This window comes from Callionymus lyra, chromosome 6 (genome assembly GCF_982586985.1).
Source record: "Callionymus lyra chromosome 6, fCalLyr1.hap1.1, whole genome shotgun sequence".
In the NCBI taxonomy this organism is placed as follows: domain Eukaryota; kingdom Metazoa; phylum Chordata; class Actinopteri; order Syngnathiformes; family Callionymidae; genus Callionymus; species Callionymus lyra.
Window position 1 is genome coordinate 29,498,443 of NC_141823.1, and position 22,707 is coordinate 29,521,149.

The 22,707-nt window shown below is 38.2% G+C and overlaps 1 protein-coding gene across 1 annotated transcript; it reads left to right on the plus strand.

The window, feature by feature from the left end:
* Positions 1-1,137: 1,137 nt before the first annotated feature.
* Positions 1,138-22,347, plus strand: llgl2 (LLGL scribble cell polarity complex component 2). Its single transcript, XM_087794646.1, has 27 exons — positions 1,138-1,427; positions 10,732-10,851; positions 11,531-11,628; positions 11,988-12,069; positions 12,160-12,275; positions 12,448-12,606; positions 13,894-14,056; positions 14,122-14,254; positions 14,324-14,378; positions 14,456-14,610; positions 14,684-14,895; positions 14,990-15,057; positions 15,722-15,875; positions 16,739-16,843; positions 16,995-17,090; positions 17,235-17,431; positions 17,905-18,052; positions 18,141-18,288; positions 18,397-18,513; positions 18,589-18,755; positions 19,639-19,903; positions 19,992-20,127; positions 20,197-20,225; positions 20,394-20,441; positions 21,035-21,077; positions 21,150-21,211; positions 21,285-22,347. Exons 2-26 carry the CDS (start codon positions 10,777-10,779, stop codon positions 21,187-21,189), a joined length of 3,009 nt encoding a protein of 1,002 aa, XP_087650772.1. The 5' UTR covers positions 1,138-1,427; positions 10,732-10,776; the 3' UTR covers positions 21,190-21,211; positions 21,285-22,347.
* The last annotated feature ends 360 nt before the right edge of the window (positions 22,348-22,707 follow it).

Genomic DNA, 22,707 nt, shown 5'->3' on the forward strand with positions numbered 1-22,707 from the left:
ATTGTTATTCTACATTAATTTGTAATTAATACCTTATAGCCATTTCAAATTTCTAAAGCTATAAACTCAACTGGTCAGCCAGTGGCTGTAGCATCACTCAACTCGCTTGCACAACACCATGTATGTTTACTTGTTTCAACATTTACTGGAAAATTTCCTGAGATACATTAATCTATTTTTGAATTATCCCGCGGACAGACAGACAGGTGGCGGCCATCACGTAATCGTGTGAAAGGTAAATATTTTGAAGCTCTTGAACCATTTAAGGTCATGGCATGAACTCATATTCACCTATCCTCCCTTCAATGTTTCAGTTCTTCAACTGAGCAGACATTCTTTCTAACCTCCCTAGTTAAAAGAAACTGTCAGACCCCTCTCTAAAATAAAATAGAAACAGGGTCCTTGTAATGTACCTATTATAATTAGTTGTGTGACACAATAAAATCCATTGTCGTTCAATCACTGAAGAGTACAGGTGTGTATTTTTAAGGATCTGGAGATATGTATTACTATACACATGATTGCAGGAACAAGGATATATTTGTAGTATTGCACAAGTGCTCTGACTACTCAGAATTTACAGACAACATGACTCTTGACAAAGTCACAACTGTTTTCATTTGTTTTAAACCAAAATATGCCCTATAAAATGCTGCAGTCGACTGCATCCCCTCGTCCTTAGTCTCAGAGGATTTCATTGTTTCTTTCAGCGGCGGAGGAACTAAAACTGCTGCCATCAATCAGCCGGAAGTTTAATAGTGACACAAAATAAACCCATCGACTATTTGCATGTAAAAAACAAAATATTTCGTTATACACATATTAATATATAACCATGAAACAAGTATCATGAAAATAAACGTATTCTTTAAGTATAGTTGAGTGTCGAAAACAGTTTTGAGAAAATGAATATAGCGATATTTCGAAGTATCGATATTATAAGTATCTAAGATCTTAACAGTTGTATGACTCGTAATTTGGTTTAAAACAACTTGATAAAAAATAAATATATATATATAAAGTTTTTGTTGACGACACGTCAAATATGTGGACTTCTGTGGCTGAGGATGATAAGGGCGATGACCAACAAGGAAGTGAGGCTGGGTTTCGCTGTCATTTCCGAGCTGTACTTGAACGCATCACCAGGGCGGAGTTATCAGTGAAGTTGAGCCGAGCAGGAAACACCGAGGCTTCACCGCGGCGGTGCGGACACAGAGCATCGAACCTGCTTCTAGTTCCGGACCAGGCTAATGGACTCGCCATTTACACGTCTCTAAATTATTCTGTCTTTGAGTTCGCGCTGCAGGCCTTTTTTTATTTTTAATTCTTCATTGTGGTGGAAGGGCTGCGACCGGTGTCGGGGGCGGAACACCATCCAGCGGCTGCGAACTGTGGAGTTCCTCGGAGCAACGGCCGCTTTGAATCAGGTGGGTTTGCGGAGGTGGGCCCGCTGGTTCTCACGGTCCCAGATACACCGAAGCCTACAGGTGTTCGCCTGCACGCCCGTTACCAACGAAAGCCGCCCGGGCTGCTCGGCGCCACCTGCTTTGTGTTTGGGCGCCTGCGAGCTAAAGTTGTGGAGCAGCCGCACTTCTCTCAGGCTAGCAGGCTAATCCCAACTCTTTCTTTTGCAACTTCTGCAGCTTCTGTCCTTCTAGATCACTACCTTTTCAACTCAAACCAAAATACAATCTATATTCCCGAGGGCCACATACAATACTGGTGTAATACTGACCATGTTGGATATTAATTTATTTTTTGTACTTGTTCGACGCTACATATAACTTGTTAAAGATCTCTGTGTCAAGAAATATTTATCGTCTTTTATTTTTCCTATTTATTGTTAGTGTTTTTTGAAAATCAATATTTATATCGTCTGTTATAATTTAATATATGTTAACTGACATATTTTATGGCATAATGACATAATTTGATGTATTTTATTTTCAATATTAAACCATGTTGTGTATTTTGTTTGTTAAAATCTTTAAATAAAATGCATTCGACAATATCGAATAAGATTAAGACTAAATCTTATTTAGGAATCTCCTTTTAATTTATTTATGAAGGCACTTCTATCTTTTGAGGTAAAGGCAGCATCTCACATTCGCCGTAAAGATCCCCTTAAGGAAAATTGAATGAAGTAGGGACCCCTGCTGAATACCCTTGAAAACACCTTATTGTTTAGTATGTACACAACCTCTCCAACTGCTCGTGCTGGTCACAACTTAAGACTGAACAAGTAACGTCAGTTTCTTACAATTTTCAACTTTATTTTTCTCAAAATGTAAACTTTTTTAAACCTGCTGCTTTATTGAAATTACCTTATTTAAAAAACATAATTTGGTATATGAATAGTGTTTTTCTTTTTAATTAAAAGTCTTCCCTCTGACTTATAAAAAGAGATTGAATTTTATTTAACAATTTATGGTTAAGACCATGCAGGCTATGTTTCTTGCTCACCCTGAAGCTACGCCAAGTGAAGACCAATAATGTAAGGTGTCAAAATAACTGACCTGTTGTTAAAGAGTATAATATTTAACCAGTTGCCCAACACTAAAGGGTGAAACACTGCACCGCCCACTTGTATATTCAATTGCGAAAAGCCCATAAGCACTTGATGGTAGCTGTTTTATCCTAGTCTGCTAGACACACTTTTTTTCTGTTATTAACCTACAAACTTCAGTCCACTGACAGCAACTGGGAAGTTGCATAATGACGGAAGGCTTCAGCTAGGTGTGTCTCACGGCAGGTATGTCAGGAAGTCTGTTTGAGTCAACGGTCTGGTTTCAGAAGTGAGTAATTGTTGTGGTGGTGCATGTCAAAAATAAGGGAAAGACTGGTTTGTCTTGTTTCCACATTATTTTCTCAGGAAGAGATTCTATCAAAGCTGTGTTTTTGGAGATTGGGAAATCATTTATAATATATTGCTTTTATACTCTTATGAGAAGATGGTATTAAAAAGTGTACTTATTTGCTTGTATAGTAGTAACGTAAAGTTGTTTTTTTTTACGTTAAAAGCCTGGACATTACACGTCAATGAAATTGTCATTCACAACCAAAGTCAAGTCAGTCTTTCTCCTGACTCATTCGATTCTAAGCAGCAGGTGCTTCACTAAATTCACCAGTTGGAGAAGCGGTTCTAGTCAAAGGACATCCAGTCGTGCCCTTCAAACCCCACCTGCACCAGTGCAAATTTCCCAAACAAAGATTCCTTTGTTCCCTCTGGGTGCTAAAGTCCACCTGAAACCATCATGGAGGCAAAATAAATGGCCACTCCCAAATGTGGCGGAAGTAGAGAATAGGTTTTACGTTTACAAACAGGGCTATGGTAGATTGCGACCTCTGACAATGACACTTTAGATTTGGGTTCTGTTAACTGTTAACTTGACATTTGGTTCACCTCTCACTGGGCCGCACATTATCAAGCTGTCTCAGCAGCATGTTGGTCTGATGACAGGACGGGATGTTTTAGTAATCGTCCATTTAAGGAATTCAAAAAAATAGTTTAAACTAGTCGATATGGGAAAAAAAATCAAATTGAAACTCCTGAACACGATGAATAGGCGTATGTAGGTCATATGTCATTCATGAAAAGTTAGTTTGAGCTTTTAAACTTAATTATTTAGCTTTCCAACCCGACCTTAATGTATTCTTCATAATTCCACTCTGAACAATACATTCCTTAGTTTTGGTTCTTGATTAGAATATGTTGAATTAGAAATAATGTGACTATGTATGTGGTTCTGTGATAATGTAAACACTCATTTGTCTAGGACAGCCTTTGTAATTCAACTCTTTTCTGCTGCCATCAATCATTGTTCCATCAGACAAACGTCAGCATAAGTTCTCCTCAGGACAGACTCCGTGTTCCTTGTGGTTCAGTGGAAAATATGCTCACATATTGGGTTTGGAAAGACTGTAGAAATGAGTTGGAAAATGTCAGCGTATTGAATATCAGCAGATTATTCTATTTTATTCCAGTCAAATCAGCAAGAATCAACATCTACTGGGAGCACTAACTTGAATTGAAATCCCTCACTGTGGCGGCGACAGTTAGCTCAAAGTTCTTTTGGTCATGTCATCTGCTGCTCTTTAGGTCAAGTGAACCCTACTGTTTTGTTCACCTTCATTGAAATACGATTTTAATCCATCTTCCCACTTGTTTTGTTAAATAGAAATTTGAAAAGCTACTTTGTCCTTCTAGCGGTCCCATTTTCCAATTACCGGAAAGCTGGATAAAATATGTTTGAGATATGCTATCCTCTCAGCCACACCCAAAACAGACAAGATCTCTGTTTAGTTTTGGAGAGGAATCATCTTGCATGTCTTGTTTCCGCATCATCTAGCTTGTGACAAGCCTATTAGTTTCTGTTTTATGTAGTTGAAAGGTTGAAGAGCAGTTGTTCCCCTGCTTTCCCCTCAAGGATAGAAGGTGATAGAAACCAATGGTGAGTTGCAGAACGGGTTCTACTTCACCTGTCTGTGTGGTTTGCTTGTGTTTTTTTTTTTTTTTCAACCGTCGGTTATTCGACAAACTCTGACTTGTTAAAGCGTTATCGATGTGATCAGACAAACTCAGGGGAAAGAAAGCTGCTTATCTTCTCTGCTCCTCATTGTCTTGGGACAAGTGCTGGCATAACTACCGATTGCATAAGTCCATAAGTGGAATGTTTTAGATGCCAGGCATTTCCTGGACATTCATTATGATGCACCGTGTTTGTGTTGTGACGGGGAGATATTGGTGGCTCTGCTGGTTAAGCAGAAGATTGTTTGGGTACCTCACTGTACATATACTTTCAGAAGATGCTAGCTCCCGATTAAGCTCTAAAACAAATAAATGATGGGAGTTACTGCAGATGATCATATATTACTTTGTGGTTACTATACCAACTGGTCTTTTCAAACCGTCTCCTACTTTTCAGCTGCCATTTTATACCTTTATTTTTGGCATGCATGTATTGATGGGTAGAAGTACGGTGCAGTTATGTCTGGTAAGTGAACTACTAGTTTAAATTTACCCAACAACTAATTCAAATTGTATTGAAGGAAACATTTTTTTGGAATTTATTGCCGACTTATTTCCATCAGTGAAGGAAAGTCAATGTATTAATACAATATGAAGCGTTGAAGAAAAGTATAATTTGGTGTCATAATGTCTGAAGTTAAAGTATATGTAGTTCCTAAGGCATCATAAACTGTTTTAAATGATAGTATAAAGATCATTCTCTGGCTCAAGTTTGTATTTTAGCCTTTTAGTTTTAAAGTTTCTCTAAAAGTCATGTTTGTTTTCTAGATCCCATCCACAAAAATGACTAGATCTATCCATGTATTCATATATTTTTGCTGGGGTTTCACTTCAGTTCTTTTGTCTACATCAAAATGAGATGGGAATCGGTTTAATGATTGTCCGGGGCATATCGGCAGTGGTAGCAAAGTCTAGTCTAGTGCAGAGAAAGTCTGATCGTTAGAAGTGAGCTGTGTATAGTTAAGGCAAGGGTTTTGCCAGTTAAAGAAATCAAAAAAAAAAAGTCTAACGTGGCTTTAGTAAAAAAAATAATCCAGCATTTGTCCATAACAAATTAGAAGTAAAAATAATTAAACATGCTCACTCTCTCATCCTAAACCCACTCAAAAGTGTTTAATATTTATCCTATCCTAAGTGACTCAGTTGAACGTGGGATGACTGAGCAGTCTTCTCGGAGACGGAGGCTGAGCAAACGTTTAGCACGGTTGAATTAGTCACCAGTGACTTCATAAGTGGGTCACACTGGTTCTGAACATGTCCTGAGCTCTGCAACTGTTTATCCTTGGTAAATACAGTGTGAGACCTAGTCATACAGATGAGATCACAGCAGATTGTACACTGCGAGAGAAGGCATGTCGGGAATGTTTGCAGTCATTTCCACCTTAAATTGACAGTTGACCTGTATGAGGTCTGGTTGAGAAATCTGTTCACTGAGTCTTGAGCTGCTTGGCAGAAACTTGACTATGTAGCCATCTGTGTGTCATTGTTCTGAATAAAAATAAAGATCTGTTGTCATCTATGGTAGTTCTGCTGCTATATGACTTCCACCTTCTAATTCAGGCATGTAACTTTAAGATATGCTCACACTAATATGATCACTGAATTACTTGAGGATTTGTCTTGGTTTAATTCAGTTTTCTTTCACTGTTACTTTTCTCTGTCCGTCCTAAGCTTCTGAATGTGTGATGGCCATTCCTGCTTTATTAAACTCTCACTGTTGATGGGTGTGTTAATGTGATGCAGTGGGATTTTTATTGTCTCATTTTGGTCCTTGTCTAATTGGCTAGAGTGTAAGTAGACGGACAAGAAGTTTAATTACGAGTCACACTTACAAGGTTTGTGACATGTTGGAACTTTACATAAATGTTTTGTGTGAGGTTTTCCTGGTAAATGTACACTAATGTGTTGATTTAAGTGTCTCTTAATTGATATTGGACCTCTATTGTACTCATTATGTGTCTGTTTGTACAAAACTGTCTTTTGAATATAACGTTAGAAAATGCTCTTAAGCCCTGCCAACTGAAAGGGTATTTCTGAAGATTAAATCTTGTTTACCATAGCCACACCCACTTTGCTGTGATTGGCCAAACATCAAGTCTCCACCTCCCAAGAAACTCATGTCCACCTCTAAGGGACTCTTTGTATAAACAAAGCGTACAGCTGGCTGGAGGAGGTGTGAAACCCATTATTGCATCATAATGGCCTTCACTCTCATGACCTCTCGTTTGCAAGATGACAGAATAAACTTGATAAAGTAATGACTATAAAACTTCATCGATGAGGGACTTACTGCATCTTGGAGAGGAAGACTTTAATATTAGAAACATGTGAGTATGTCAGGAGGCAATGTTTCAAATTAGTTGCCCTTTAACTGTACTCAGTCTTGCTTGTTTACATTTTGGGTTCTGCTCTTTATAGCTCAAACGCTACAGGGTTGTTGTTTTTTTTACCTACACACAACTATCTTTCCAACGTAACCTCATTCATTTACATTACAAAAACATTTTTTTGTATTATATTGGGAACTTTATTTGTATAAACAAATTATATAACACTTCTCTAATGCTCTCTAGGTTTAAAATCATGTCACAGACACTTTAACTAACAATCTACACTACGCAAGTCAAAATTACAGCCGTTGAAAATTACAGTGGTTGAAATCTGAACCATTCAAATTGCAGCTTAGAGGCACCCAACGTTCAACCTTGCTGTCCAGAACTATGGGTCTGATAAGATAAGTTACATTAGATATCTATTCTTGATTAAAGTGTATGCATAACTGATCATTATGGGAAATTTAAGTTATTCTGTTGTTTTCTTTCGCGCTCTTAAGCAAAAGAAGCAATGTTAATTTGAAGCCTGTACTTGTGATTTACTGCTTGTCCGGAAATAAAAGTAGAGTTTACTAAATGAGCGGTAATTATTCTGTCGTTTCTTTGAAAGGCCATACTTAATCTGCAGAGATAGACACGTGGGCTTAAGCTGTCTGTATCCACACCTGACTTGCTTCAATTGTTTGTGTCGCTTGGCCGAGCTTTCCATCCTGGTAGACATGACTGTTTACCCGTTTTCACACATGGAGGTTGTAACTCTTGGTGTCATCAGCAGATTCCTCTCTGATCACTGGGTAGGATTCATGTTTATGAAGCAGGACCTCCCACTCTGTTGATGTTAGTGGAGCATGAGTCTTTGAATTTTCTACTTTGTTAATTCCCATGGCACACTTCGATTCACACACGGATTTGTCAGCTTCTTTCTGACTTTTTGAGATGAAGAGTTTTCCTTTCAAGTTGGTTCCTTTCTTACTATATTTAACTATTAGCCATGGCATTATGACCACCGACGGATAACTATGCAGGTGGCAGGTTTGTTTATGTCTCTGAAATTATTAGATTTGAGATGTGCTATAAGTTAATATCTAAAAATATATGTACGTTTGTACAATATGGCATTGTGCTGTATCTTATGTAGTTTGTAAGTGACAACGTTGTGTAATATATCAACATTGTCCGCCTTAATAATTGCTACGTTGCAAAACATTTGGTTTTAGTTACACCAGTGTCTTACATGGTATTGGTGTTTTGAATGAATCAACATAGTGAGAGTCTATTTTGAAGTACCCAAAAGGTATACACTTAACCCAAGCATCATGCAAAGACACAGTTTCCCATCTTGTTGTAAAGAAATCCTCCATGCGAGAAGAAAAGAACTTGCTAAGCTCCATCACGTGAAAGTGAAATTTCAAGCTCGGAGCAATATTAAGGCCCTAAGCCTGATCCTTTGTATTCTGTCTGGTCTGAGGACTTTGGTCTTCTAGCTGCTTTACTGGTGTGTTGGCCACACCTGGTTTTCAATGTCTGCTGATAGAAATCCTGATTGACCCATGGGAGTGAAATGGTTCCTTTTTTGAAAAGGTCTTCCTGACCTTGAGTTTTGGGACATGTTCGATGGGTGTTGATGTAAAAGACGGTGAAATAAATTATTGTCGTCTGTGATTTATACACATCTTGATGTGTTGATGGATAGAAATCATCCCATTTCAGTGTTTTCCACAGGTTTTGAAGCTATAGGGGAAACAAATGGGTGGAGGTTGTTGGCATTAGTTGGCTGTGCTGAGGTTTTCGGTTGTTGTTTTTTTTCACTTTATTAATTCTGTTTTACAGGACGAAATATTGTCATTCACAAACGACAATATGCCATTGGAAATGTTTAATGGTTCTACCCAACGAAAACTAAACAAACAAACAAATGGAGAAAAACCTCAAAATACTCTCAAATAATGGTTGACTACAAGTATTTGAATAGTTACAATGACTGTGCAATGTATACCCCATAGTAAACGACAAGACAGATCAAGGCAAATAATATATTTTAGTTTAAACGACATGACATATTTGCAAAAACAAAGAAGTACTTAATTTTGTGTGTTTTAAAAAAACTGATCTGGTATGTTTGTAAAGTTAATTTACATTAAAGGAGGAGATTCATACTAAACTTGTTCTAAGGGCGTGCCTATTCTTTTTTTTTTTTTTTTTTTCTTTTTTTTTTCTTCTATTTTTAGAGTGGGTGAGATAGTTCTGATTTCCATTGCTATTTATTTCAACCCAGAATAATAATAATAATAATAATAATTAATATGGAAAAACATTGAAATCACCAGACATATCTCCATTGTTTCAAATATTTTTATATTGTAACCTAAGAATATTGTTCTCATCCAGTGAAACCTTATACTTGGTGGTTTTAAATAAAATGTAACGACATCTTGCCGTTTAAGTCAATATCCATAATTTAAGCATAGTTTTTATTTTATATAGCACATTTACTTTAGTTTTTATTAGTCCCCAATATGTTTTATGTTATGTCTCATATCTACGTTGAAAAAGACAAGGTCAAGACCCTTTTTTTTTCATTTTTTTTTTCATATTTTTTGTTTGTTATACACTGTCACTCTTAAATGCTCTACCGTAACCCGTATCACAAGAAAATGTTCACCCTATTTTTAATGGTTAAACATCACAATGACAGTTTGATTTATTTTGAGCTGGGTGTTACTTTGACAACAACACAGTTTTTATTGCAGCAATAACAAGTTGTTAAGTAGTCTGCACACTTGATGTCAGTGACTTCTTGTTCAGAGCAATTTTTCAGCCACCATTTAATTGAATGTTGGATTAGTTTGGTCAGAATAATTTATATTAAAGGCCTTCTCACAGCATACAGAGCCTATAACAACATACCATAGTTGCCTAGACTGCTCTGCTGAAAACCTGGCAACCTTTAAGACAGAAAGGCATGTGATGATGACGTTGTTGATCAAGGATTAATCATCTTTTACAGATTCACACCATTGATCTATCAGGAATAGATATAATTATTAATATTTTACCTTTTTAACTTTTACAAATTTCTATTCCATACTGTCATGGTCTATTGTCACCCAACATTTGGATCAGTTTTATTATATCTAGCTTAACTGTACCTTCATAGTATTTCACCTTTTTATTTTTCAGAGAAATGGAAACCTTATTCAGTATAGGGAAAAAAATATGTGAACTAATTGTGTTCATGAAAATTAAGTGTGTATTTGATACAATACACATTAAAAAGAGTGCTTCTTTAGTCATTTTCTGCTCGCACTCATGTCGTCTAAGGGTTGGGATTCTTTTCAGAGTCTAAACTATCTCATTATTAAAATCCTAAATGACGAGGGTTTCATACAAGGTGGAGGTTAGAGACGAGCACCACAGAGGTATTTGGATGCTTTCACGGGTGTTTTGGACGGAGATGAAGACCACTAAGCTCTAGTTGCATGATTAAAATGGACATACATTTTCCTATAACTCCAAAAAGGAACTGGTTTCTCTTAAATTATCCAAACCCTTAGTCGACATGAGGTTGAGTTGAAAAGGAGTGAAATGAGAAAGTGTTTTCTTGTTTTACTCTTTATGTCGCCATGGGTGACTGAAAGGAACTTGGTTGTAAACATTAATGACTCTAAAGGTTTTATAGCCACAAACTGCAACAGTATTTGGGTGTTTCTGTCTTGACATTACCACCCAAGTAGACTTTCAGTGACTTTATAGTAACTTGTGTAATTAATCCAATTTTTCCTGAAATAAAAATTAACTTTCTCTGTATGTGTTCAGCATTTGCATGTTAAATTAAACGTGTTTATATTTGTGTTTCTGTCCTTATTGCAGTGTGTTTTGGTGGGCCTGCAGGCTCCACGCCGGTGCTGAGACAGGATGAAGAGGTTCAGAAGACATGGTCATGAGTCCCACAGAGACCGGCTAAAGCAAGACCTCTTCCAATTTAACAAGGCAAGTCCCCGTTTTTAAAATTGCCAGCATCGTACAAGAGATCAATGTTATTTCCACCTCAGGATTTATAAGGTTTTCATGCAAACTCTACTACGAAAAGTATTTGATGGTGCAGTCAAAATGATACTTGATCAAGATGTGTATATATATATAAAAGCCTGAACTGATGATATTAAACACAATACATTTTATTTAAATATTTGGTCATACACCTGTCTATCTGCAAAATAATAAATATCGTGACCGTTTCCTTTCTGATTCTGGTAACATGTAGAGTTTTGTGGAAAATACTCACTCAACAAAGGTGAAACATAAGTGAGTCATGGTGTTGTTTGTTTTAATATAGTCTGTATATATTTACTTTTAAGTAGTTTAATAAATAATAAAGTTCTCTGTAAATGCACCACATTAATCTGACGTGAATGAATGGAAAAAGAGAGGATTCCTTATTTTACATGATAAATAATGTTCTATATTCAAATAAAATGTTGGTGTTACATGATTTTGAGGTCGATGAGTCTGTTCCTGAGCTTCAATAATAAATTCTTCTGAATGATTATGGAACGGAAAGCAAATGTATCTTGTTTAAAATGTCTTCGTCTACCTGCTCAGTGGTCTTAATCTCCTTGTCATCCTGTCATTGTTCCTGTGATCAACTCCGTGCACTTCTCTTCCTCAGACTGTGGAACATGGATTCCCCCACCAGCCCAGTGCTCTGGGGTACAGTCCATCGCTGCAGCTCCTGGCTATCGGTACCCGTTCCGGAGCCATCAAACTGTATCCTTATCAAAGTGCACCATTTGTTGAATAAACTCTGTCATGTTTGAACACGAGGTCACTAATTAAATCCTGTGACGCTCGAGTTCTCCGCAGTTCACATAATCACCTGCTTCAGATATTTGATTTTCCCACGCTGTTGCTCAATACTTTCACTGTGTGCGTGTGTGAATCCATGTGCATGGGTAACTTTTCCAAGAGGCTTTCTTACCCTAGATATCTGCCTTGATGGCAAAGGAATCTGTGGAATTTGAATTTGTGTATTTTAGATGAAAGAAAATGCATTGATAAGCCATCATCGGTTTATTACAGATAAAAGACCGGTCTATCTTTTTAATGAAACCTTGACTTACGGTCAGTTATGGAGCCCCTGGTGTGGAGTTCATGGGTCTACATGATGAGAACGCTGCTGTCACTCAAGTGCATTTCCTCCCTCACCAGGTGGGTGGAAATAAGATAAAAATGAAAAGAAATAAATATATATGTGTATGTATGTATGTGTCTCTGGTAAGTAACCTTTTTCACCCACAGGTTGAATTGGTGACCCTGTTGGATGACAACAGTTTGCACATGTGGACATTGAGGGCCCATAAAGGACTCTCTGAGCTATTGGAAATCGGACGCTTCACTCTTACTGGACCACCAGGGTAATAATACTCTCAATGATTTGCTTAAATTAGAATGTGGAATAACAAAATAAGCCAAATTAAGTTGTCAAAATTAGATAATTATGTGGACTTATTTTCCTAGAAGAAAAGATTGTTACTGTGGTGAGCGCTGTATAAAAACTGCTATCAAAACTGTGTTTGCTGTTTTCAGGGCCCCCCCAAGTGTGACCAGAGTGACGGCAGTGCTGGCACACTCCTCTGGAGAGCTGCTGCTTCTAGGTACTGAAGGTGGACACGTGTTTATAGTTGAAGTGCCTGGTTTTAGAGAGCTTGAGGAAAGGAACATCAGTCTGGACCAGGTGGCCAACAGGTAGGAACTCCATAAGATACTGTTTGTGTGTGGCTAAATATGTGTTTAAATTACATTCATCACACCTAAAGCGGCTCCTCCTCCACTGACAAGAGGTTTTATTGCATGAGATAAGTGGCGTGGCAAAATCACTTCACCCAGTATTCTATTTTTTGCTGTCATGATGCCCTGCAGGCAGCATCTAATGTTCCATTACAAGGCGCCATGGCTGACACAATTTAGGGAGTAAAGTATCTGTGGTTAAATCTCTGGCTGAGTCACTTTGCCAGACAGTCCTAAAGTTATTCTCTGAACCCAGTTTTCCTTTTCAAGGAATGAAGAGTAGATGTTCCTTCCAGTTTCCGAGCTTAGCTTGTTGTTGTCAGGACTGTTATTGCGTTGAGGCATGAAGAATGGTTTCAAAACTAAGTGGTAGACTCCTTCTGTACACACAACCTCAGCCCTCAACCTACCTTAACTGACATTTTCAACGTCTTTCAGCAATGCCTGATAAGATTTGCCTTTAAGGCTTCGTCACACATTCCATTCTCGACATTTTTCAGCTTTACCTGATAAGTTCACAGTATTCAGCAATATCACGATTGAAATATTATGGTATTTTGAAACTGATGCCTTCAATATTTACACTACAATAGATTACTTAAAAAGGGTTATACTTAAGAAAAGTCAAAGCATCTCAGACAGTGGTGGGGTGTGTCACTTGGTGTGTGTGCTCACATATTAAGAAACGTGTATCAACATCAGAGATTACATTCTTCAGTGTTGTTTTTTTATGGTTTAAATCAAGATTTTTATAGCGCTTTTTTTATTAATGTTTTTATTTGGTACAGGAGCAAACGTTGCTACACATTTTCAAAGGATTTAGGGTTTCCATAAGCAATGTCTGTTTTTAAACCCTTATTTTTACACATTTCAACTTTTCTCTTCTTAGCAAATAACCAATATTTTTACAGTTAAACACATAAAAACCTGTGTGGATCATAGCTAGTGAGCTAATGTCGGAAAGGTAGCTCAGCAACATGCCAGTAATACCATTGATTTGATCATCCTCCGCACGTACACATTTTGTATAATACATCTGTAATAGACGGATTGGGAGTACGCCATTGTTCATGGAGTTTACTCAATTTTAATTTAAAACTTACATTTGGATCAATCAACCTTTGAAACACAAGTGCGTTTAAGACCGATTTTTGGATCCAGCACAGGTAACTGTTTCCAAATGTTTCCAACCATGCCTCATTTCTTCCCCTTTCCTGTGTTTCCCTTCTCACTTGTCTCCTGCAGTGTACCAGACGACTACATCGGCCGCAGGAATCTGGAGCATGTGGAAGCCCTACAGGAGAACCCAGTCAACTCAAACCAGGTGGTCATCGGTTATGGACGAGGCCTGACAGTCGTCTGGGATTTGGAAAAACATTGTGCCCTCCAGCACATCCCAGCAACCCAGGTAAGATTTGGATCAACTGTAGAAATGACTTTCTGCTTGAGTCTCATCTTGTTTCCTTACATCAGCAACTGGAGAGTGTGTGGTGGACAGAAGACGGCTCCTACATTCTTAGTTCACACAGTGATGGCAGCTACTGTCGATGGATGGTGGGCGAGGAAGACGAGAACGAAGAGGAGGAGAAGTCCGACATTCCCTATGGTGAGAATGACGAAGCCTTTCCCTCTTAAATCTCGTCCTCTGGTACTAATGACTCATCTTTCACCTCAGGACATTTCCCCTGCAAAGCCATTTCTAAAATAGTTCAACTCCCGACAGAAACAGGGTAATGACCTCTTCTGTCGTGACTGATATGACAGTTCAGGGGCTCTTATCTAACGCTAAATGCTTTTATTTATTTAGGCCACCATTCCTCTTCTTTAGCGGAGGAATGCCAAGAGCCAGCTATGGAGACAGGCACTGCATTACTGTCATCCATGGAAAAACCCACATTGCTCTGGACTTTACCTCCAGGATCATTGACTTCTTCGTCATAAAAGATGGACCAAAGCACACAGGTAGGCAGTTGTTGAAACTGAAATGTTGGCCAGATTGAGGAGGAATACTAAGATCACCCGGTTTTCTATTAAGGTGATCCGAGCGCATTGGTGGTTCTAGTAGAGGAGGAGCTGGTGGTGATTGACCTGCAGACAGACGGCTGGCCTGTCATCCAAACACCATACTTGGTTCCTCTACACAGCTCCCCCATCACCTGCTCACACCACGTTTCTGCCATCCCACTCAAGCTGTGGGAGAGGGTTCTTGCTGCAGGGTCGTTGCAGAACACACACTACTCTAAAAAGGTAACTCCTCTTGACTTCCTGAATGTTTCTTTTTAAGTCTTGCAACTGGATCAAAGTTCAAATTTAATTGTATTTTCGCTTTTATTTTCTGCAGCCATGGCCAATTACAGGAGGCCGCAACATGGCCCCAGACCCTCCACAGAGAGACTTCCTCCTCACAGGGTCAGGTTCTTTTTCAAACCAATATCATCTGCTCGTATTTTACAATACTTCAACTATATTTAAAGGGCAACAAATGTCAAACCCAACTCTCCTGACTTACTAGCATGTGGAGAAGTCTTTCTCTCCAAGATGCTGTAAATCCCTCATCATGAGGATGTTTTAGTTAATACTTTATAAAATTCTCTCCTGTCTTTTTCTTTAAACAGACACATACTGATGAGTTCAATAGAGGTCCAAGGTCAATTTAAGAGACTCTTAAATCAACATTTTAATTGCCTTTTTAAGGAGTGAATACATTTATCTTGAATAAGCTTGGTCACCATTCAAATCGACTTAATGCCGTTTTCTTTTCTTTTTTTAGCAGTTCCATGTTTTTTCAAAATATTGTTTTATATTGTAATACTCTTTTATTATTTTATTTATTTATTTTTAAATGGTTTTCATTCAATGCACGATTGAATGTTGCAAGCACCTATCGACAGGGTTCTATTCTTAAATAAATATTGTAGTAGTCATTTTGGAAATAAACAACATTAAAATCCTCTCCACCTTTAAAAATGCATATCATATTTATAAATTAGTATGTATGCATGTATATATATATATATCCAGTATATATATTCCCATGACATTAACAATGTTCTGTGTCCTTGGATGTGTACAGGCACGAGGATGGATCTGTACGATTCTGGGATGCGTCGGGAGTCTGTTTGTATCCGATGTACAAGTTGGGCACAGCTGGGGTCTTTCATACAGACAGTGACCCCAATGACAACATGAACCAGGGCACAGAGGGAGAATGGCCGCCATTCAGAAAGGTTTGTTCATTTGTCATTAATAAATACAATCTTGATGATATTTTTTTTTAAATGGACTGAACAAAAGATTTATCATAACTCTTGGTTAAAGTCCTGGAGTCAAAAGAAAGGGCTGCTGTTTGAACTGTGACGTATTGAATATAAGCAGCTCATCTATGTTCCACTACAGGATTCTATTTATTCACAGGAACACAATAAAACCTTGTCTCATGTCAACAATTACATCATGCAATATGCAGGCTTCTGCAATGACACTGGTCATCTGCCTCTCCCTTTCATTAGCCAGCAGGCCTATTGCATTATTGCATTGTTGCATTGGAATTTACAGAATGTGGAATATAATGTATTGCTATGCAGAGAAATTCCTTTTAATAATCATCTTTTCAATGTTTTTGTATACTTCTACCTTTTTCAATATTTTGAAACATAATGCACAAAATTATTTCATTCACATCTCACTAGTAATGATATTACTGGTAACTAAAATGTAATTAGTTTAATTCTTCTTTTGCATATAGTACATTTCTTTATTTATTCTGTGAAATTGTACTTTCTCTTTGAAACCTCGTTGGAATCTGGGAGATGTTTTTAATTAATTTTAGCATTTTGTAAGAATATTATGGTTAAAATTGTTATTAAAATCATGGTTGGTTGGAAACAGTCATGTCAAAGCTTAGTAAATAGTCACAACTAAAATGTGAATGCGTATTGGGGAAGAACTGACTACATTCTCATCAGTGTCTTCCGTTACATATGGATATTACTACAAATACATTGATATAAAATGATAAATATTTTTGTCTTTCTTTAGTTCTGTAGAAGTCCCTTTCCCTCAAAATCCATGTGCAAAATCTTCTCTGCAGGTTGGTTGCTATGACCCATACAGCGATGACCCAAGACTCGGCGTACAGAAGATCCATCTTTGCAAATACAGCGGTTATCTGACCATTGCAGGCACTGCTGGACAGGTAAGAGTCATCATATGTTGCACATGAGAATGAACTTGAGTGTATCACCACACACATGCAAACAAAAACTTTGATTTTGATTAATGTTCACAAATATTCTTCAGTGCAGTTTCATAAAATAACGTGTTCTGTTGGTGTTTTCATATTTCAGATTCTGGTGTTGGAGCTTAACGACGAATCAGCAGAGCAGATCGTGGAGGCTAAAGTCGTGGACTTGCTACAAGGACAAGAAGGATTTCGCTGGAAGGTGCTGGCTGGTGTTTTGTGCAGATTTGAGTTTTACCTTAACAACAGTTGTTGTCAACTTTCATCATTTATTTCACGTTTACAACACTACAAAAAAAAAGAAAGAAAAAGCATATGTATCAATTCTCGGACGTTCATTTTCCAGGGCCACACTCGCCTGGATGTGCGAGAAGAGCCAGTGCTGTTTCCTGCAGGGTTCCAGCCTTTCACTCTGGTGCAGTGCCAGCCTCCCGCAGTGGTCACCGCCCTCACGCTTCACTCCGAGTGGAAGCTGGTGGCTTTCGGCACCAGCCACGGCTTTGGTGTCTTTGATTACCAGCAGAGGAACAACGTTCTTGTCAAGTAAGGAAACACAAACAATAAGTTCTGGTTATTTCCATTTGTGTGGGGAACATGATTTCTGCTCAAAAGTATTCTTTCAGTAGTTAATTTATGAACACAAAGCAAATCTTATTTTATGATTGTCTTGTTTTTTCTCAAAACTCTTACAGCGTAGTAAAACTAATGCCAAGTAAGGACTGAATAATACTGAATTTATTTAACGACATATTCATCACACGTGAAAAAGCATCAATTTGCCTTATTTTAAATAGTTTGTTTCTGCGAAAATACAATACTTTGAACATGTTTTATCGTTTATATTATTTCTTTGTACATACAGATATACATGTGTCGGAATGATTTATTTATTTTACAACCAAAGTAAATCAACATTGTTTCTCCCTTTTCTTTGTATGATAATGAAGTTGCTTAATCTGTTTTATGATTCTGAGCTACAATTGAAACTTGTGCTAACGCTATCCAATAATAAATAGATGCACGCTAAACCCCAACGACCAATTGGCCATGGAGGGTCCTCTGTCAAGGGTCAAGAGCATCAAGAAGTCTCTACGACAGTCTTTCCGGAGAATAAGACGTAGCAGAGTGTCTCTTAGGAAACACCACGTCAACAATTCTGCCAAGGTACAGTTGCATCATCTTGTATCCTGGAAGTATAGCTCCAGTCCAGGATCTGAAACGTTCCTGTTTTTTGCTTTTTTGTTTTTTTAAGGTCCAGGATGCAAACGCTCGCCTCGAAGCTGAATTGGCAGAGATGGAACTAGCTCCAGTGCAGAGGAAGATTGAGGCCCGCTCGTCGGATGACTCATTCACTGGTTTAGTTCGGACACTCTACTTTGCAGACACTTTTCTCGCCGACAGTAAGTGATCCCTTTTTAGGATCCTTTGGTCTTGGATGCACTGAGTTCTGATTATTTTTTACTTTTGTAAAATGGGTTTTGATTGTTCCTCTTCTGTTTCCTTCACAGGCTCCCACAACACGCCTTCTCTCTGGGCGGGCACAAATGGTGGTTGTGTGTACGCATACATGCTCCGACTCCCTCCTGTAGAAGCGAGAGCAGATGAACCAGTTTCTGCACATTCGGGTGAGATCATTTATTCTGTCTAATCATTTTTGTTCATTTGTGTTTGTGGCTTTTAACCGATTATGATTCTCTCAGCCAAGGAAATCCAGCTGATGCATCGTGCTCCTGTAGTTGGTATCGTGGTGTTGGATGGTCATGGGTCTCCTCTCCCGGAGCCTTTGGAGGTGGCCCATGACTTGGCCCGCTCCCCAGACATGCAGGGGTCCCACCATCTCCTGGTTATATCTGAGGAACAGTTCAAGGTTGGAGCTTGCATTTGTGTATTTAAAGCATTGGTGGGCAATTACATATCCTAGAGGGCAAGATGTATATAATCCAGATAATATGCCAAACTATTTATTTTAATTTATGTTTTATATAGTTTTTAATAAAAAAATTTAAATGGGATACATTTTCTAAAAATATTTTGTTATACTTACTTAAAGCTTTAAGTAAAAAATGAAATTGTTTGGTTTCTGTATGATCATTGACCTCATGAGGGCCACATAAATACATTTAAAGGATTGCATGTCTGTCCTGGTCCAAGGATCTTGTTCAAACGCAACAGAACTCATTTATGTTTTATATCAACCTCCTACACAATCTAGTAATATTTAAATTCATTCGTTTTATTTTTAATATTAGTTATGTTGCATATTATTCAGACAATATTTTTTTCCATCTTTGGTTGAAAAAAAGAACTCAAGATTTTGACCTAATTAAAAAAGAAAAAGTTGTTATAATAAAGTAATGTATTTAAATTTTTAAGAATAATGCTTTTATTGTTTTTATGTTTATATGCAAAAAAACTTGGATAAGATTTGAGTGTCTTTCGAGCTTTCCAGTATAAGGCTCTGGGTATTAAATGTTATGTTTAAAATAGTCCCTAAACCTTTTAAATTAATGTGTTGTTTTCTTCCTCATTTGGAATCCTAGTTGATTGTCGAGTTGTTCTCAAATGTATCAATGATATTTAAAGTATTTAGTTGTTGTGTTTTTTTTAGGTACATTTTCAATGTAGCTTGTCTTAAGCTGTAAGAAGCCTATAGTTGCTGCTGTGTCCTCTCATTAAATTGTCAGCAGCTTGTTGAGTTTGACTCCTCCGTGCTACATACACAACCTCACCTTCAGCACATGTGTTCTCAGGTCTTCACTCTGCCAAAGATCAGCGCAAAGATGAAACTCAAGCTAACGGCAGTGGATGGTTCCAGAGTACGAAGAGTGGGCGTCGCCTGGTTTGGCAGCAGTCGCACGGAGGACTACGGCGAGAGCGGCCTGGTGGTTCTGACCAATCAGGGAGACGTCCATGTGGTGTCGCTACCGGGAGTGAAGATGCAGGTTCAATATGCTTGTGTACGCCGAGAGGATGTCAGTGGCATCGCCTCCTGTGTGTTCACCAAACAAGGCCAGGGTAGGAACTCTTAATTAAAAAATAATAATAATAATAATTCTATCTTTATTATGTGACTGATCTTGAGTTTTCTTCCTGTTCTCTCCAGGCTTCTACCTTATATCTCCTTCTGAATTTGAGCGTTTCTCACTGTCCACGCGCTTCATGGTGGAGCCTCGTTGTCTGGTGGATGTTCCTCTTCCTTCAGGCCGACAACCACTCAACTCCACTTCATCATCGCACAGGTTCATGCAGCTTCTCTTCCTCGTCACGAGCCTCATAGTGTTTGTCTAACTCTCCTCTCGATCTTCTAGAAGTGACATCCCAGGCGCCGACGATGCAGGTAAACTTTGATCAGGCTCCCAAAGAACCGCATGTTGGCTCTGCAAATGTTGATGACTCTTGTGCTTGTGCTGATTTACTTCACTCGTCCGTCCTCACACGCTCACGCTTCCTCCATGTCTGTGACTGACTCCTCCTCCTCCTCCTCCTCCTGCTGCCTGTGTTCCAGAGATCGCAGCTAGACGTGTAATGGAGCATGCTTTGCTGAATGATGAGAGTGAGTACTCATGTAGTCACCAGACAAATTTGGACCGAGATCTGGTTCCGTCATCCGCTAAATTGTGTTTTTTTTATTTTATTTTATTTTTTTTGAGATAAAATGCATGCAGTAATTCACTTTTTTATGGAATTAATTTTTCCTTAATGCATTTTTCAATTATGATTTATTCAACAAATGACCAGGTAGAATCAAACTTGTATTTAAATCCTTACATTGTTTAATTAGAGAAATTATACATTTAAAAATCTAAAACTAAATCCTACCATCTTTGGTACTTCTTTTTCTCTGTCTGTTATATAGTAAAGTAAATGTTTTATGTACCTTTTGGCTGAACTGTTGAAATGATTGTCATATAAAATATGCATCTTGGTGCAGATTTTAACTCAAAAGACCACATTTCGTTGCGCTTTTTGCATCGTCTGACTCCCATCGTCAACTGGCCGTCCTGCATCTTTGTGTAGCTGACCATCATTGACACACATCTCATCCATAGTGTTGTTAAATGAGCTGATGGGTTTCTTTTAAAAAAAAAACAACTAAATCTCTAATCTCCTAAGTGAAAAGTCTATAGTTGTGACTTTGTGTTGCAGAAGTACTTCAGGAGATCCAGAAGTCTCTAGAAGGCGACCATACGTAAGTCGACTACATCTCCGTAGTTATTTGCTTGTTGTTCTTGTTGAATAATAGTGTTGATGTGTGTTACAGGTCATGTCTGGAAAACAATGTGAAGAATTCTCTAGCTTGACCAGTGCCGCTGTAACCTTGAGGTGAGTGTTTGTCACACACTTGATGAAGCGTTTGTGTGTTGACATTTCCTCACTCCCTCCTGTGCCCCTCCAGGACACAAAGAGTTGTCTGCAGTGCCCACCCACCGCCTGCCTGCCACGGTGACCACTACTGACCCCCGGCCCTCCTCCCACCAGTCTTTGCCTCATTGACAGACCTGTCCCCCGACTCCCCCCTCGCTCTCTGCAGTGAGGCTGAAGGAAGAGACGCCACATGTGCCTAAAACTTCTCACACAGACACCTGCCAGCATCACGTGGGCCAACATTGGAGAACACGTTCTGTTCTGTGTCGTTTGTGCCTGTTTTGTATCATTATTGAAGAAATTGAAAAGCTTTAAAAGCTCTTTAATGCCAGGAGTGAGTAAAATGTGATGTCGTTTTATCATAATTGAGCACATATTCTCAATCTTTAATTTATTTTACTGAATTACCTTTTTATCTTTTAATGTCTTTTTTAAGCGGCAGAGGAAACGATGAGTCGCCCATAGGTGAAACATTTTGTGCTAAAAGGAACATTTTTTTTTAACCTAATGTATTCTGATGCTTGACTCCTTCATGTTGCTGTCAAATCATCTGTTTTACTCAGCTGGTGGTGTTAAAGAGCTTCAGTCCACACTACTGACATGTTAATGTCATCAGAAAATCTTGAAATGTAGCTGCACAGGGGAAAAAAAAAGTTTTTAATGTGAGCAGTCAGACACAGCCCCCCCTCCCGTCCACTCACGCTGATGCACACTTTGTAATGCTGTACTGTTTAATTTTAAGGGGTAAATCGTTCCTTTGGGTTCTTTTTTGAAATTTTATTTTAATTATTTTTTTCATGTACAATGTCTTTCTTTTTCTACGCAAGCAATGTATATTGTAATTTAGGAGTGTAACATGTAGTGAAATGTTTTAATATATACAGTGACATGCAAGTACCATGTGGGACTGTTCTAACTGGGGTTGGCTGCTGCTGAGGACATATTTTGGTACGGTCTCAGATTACTGGCTGTTTTAGAATCTGACTAGAATATATTTTTGTAGCAAACTGATTCAGAACCCTAATTTTTATATATGTATATGTAATGTGACACTACAGTTCTTTTGAGGATGATTAATACATGTTTTCCTAAGATGCATTGTGTCTCGCTCCTTATTTCCTAGAAGAATGTTGTCGCCTCCACCTTTTTTATCACGTAGTTGTGGGGTCACCAACCTTGTTGCTACTGACGGCTGCTACATTTGCCCCGAGTAGGACGAAGGGCATCAAGGAGCTTACTGACTCTTTCAAGAAACATCGTAAGACGTTTTTATTCGTGCAGGCTTTTCCTTGATTTTCTGGAACTCCTGTGTTTTTCTCAGTTTTATCTTGACCTTTAAAGTATATATTTTATTGAATTTTGTTCTGATTGTTTAAGCGATTTGTGACCCTGGTCCGGAAAAGTGCTATATAAATACAAATTACTTAAAAATGACTTACTGTTTCATAATAAAA

Coding starts and splice junctions, on each gene's coding strand:
- llgl2 (XM_087794646.1), top strand. CDS start 10,777: ATGAAGAGGTTCAGAAGACATGGTCATGAGTCCCACAGAGACCGGCTA. Junction 14,379..14,455: donor CAACTCCCGACAGAAACAGG/GTAATGACCTCT, acceptor TTATTTATTTAG/GCCACCATTCCTCTTCTTTA. Junction 14,611..14,683: donor AGATGGACCAAAGCACACAG/GTAGGCAGTTGT, acceptor TTTTCTATTAAG/GTGATCCGAGCGCATTGGTG.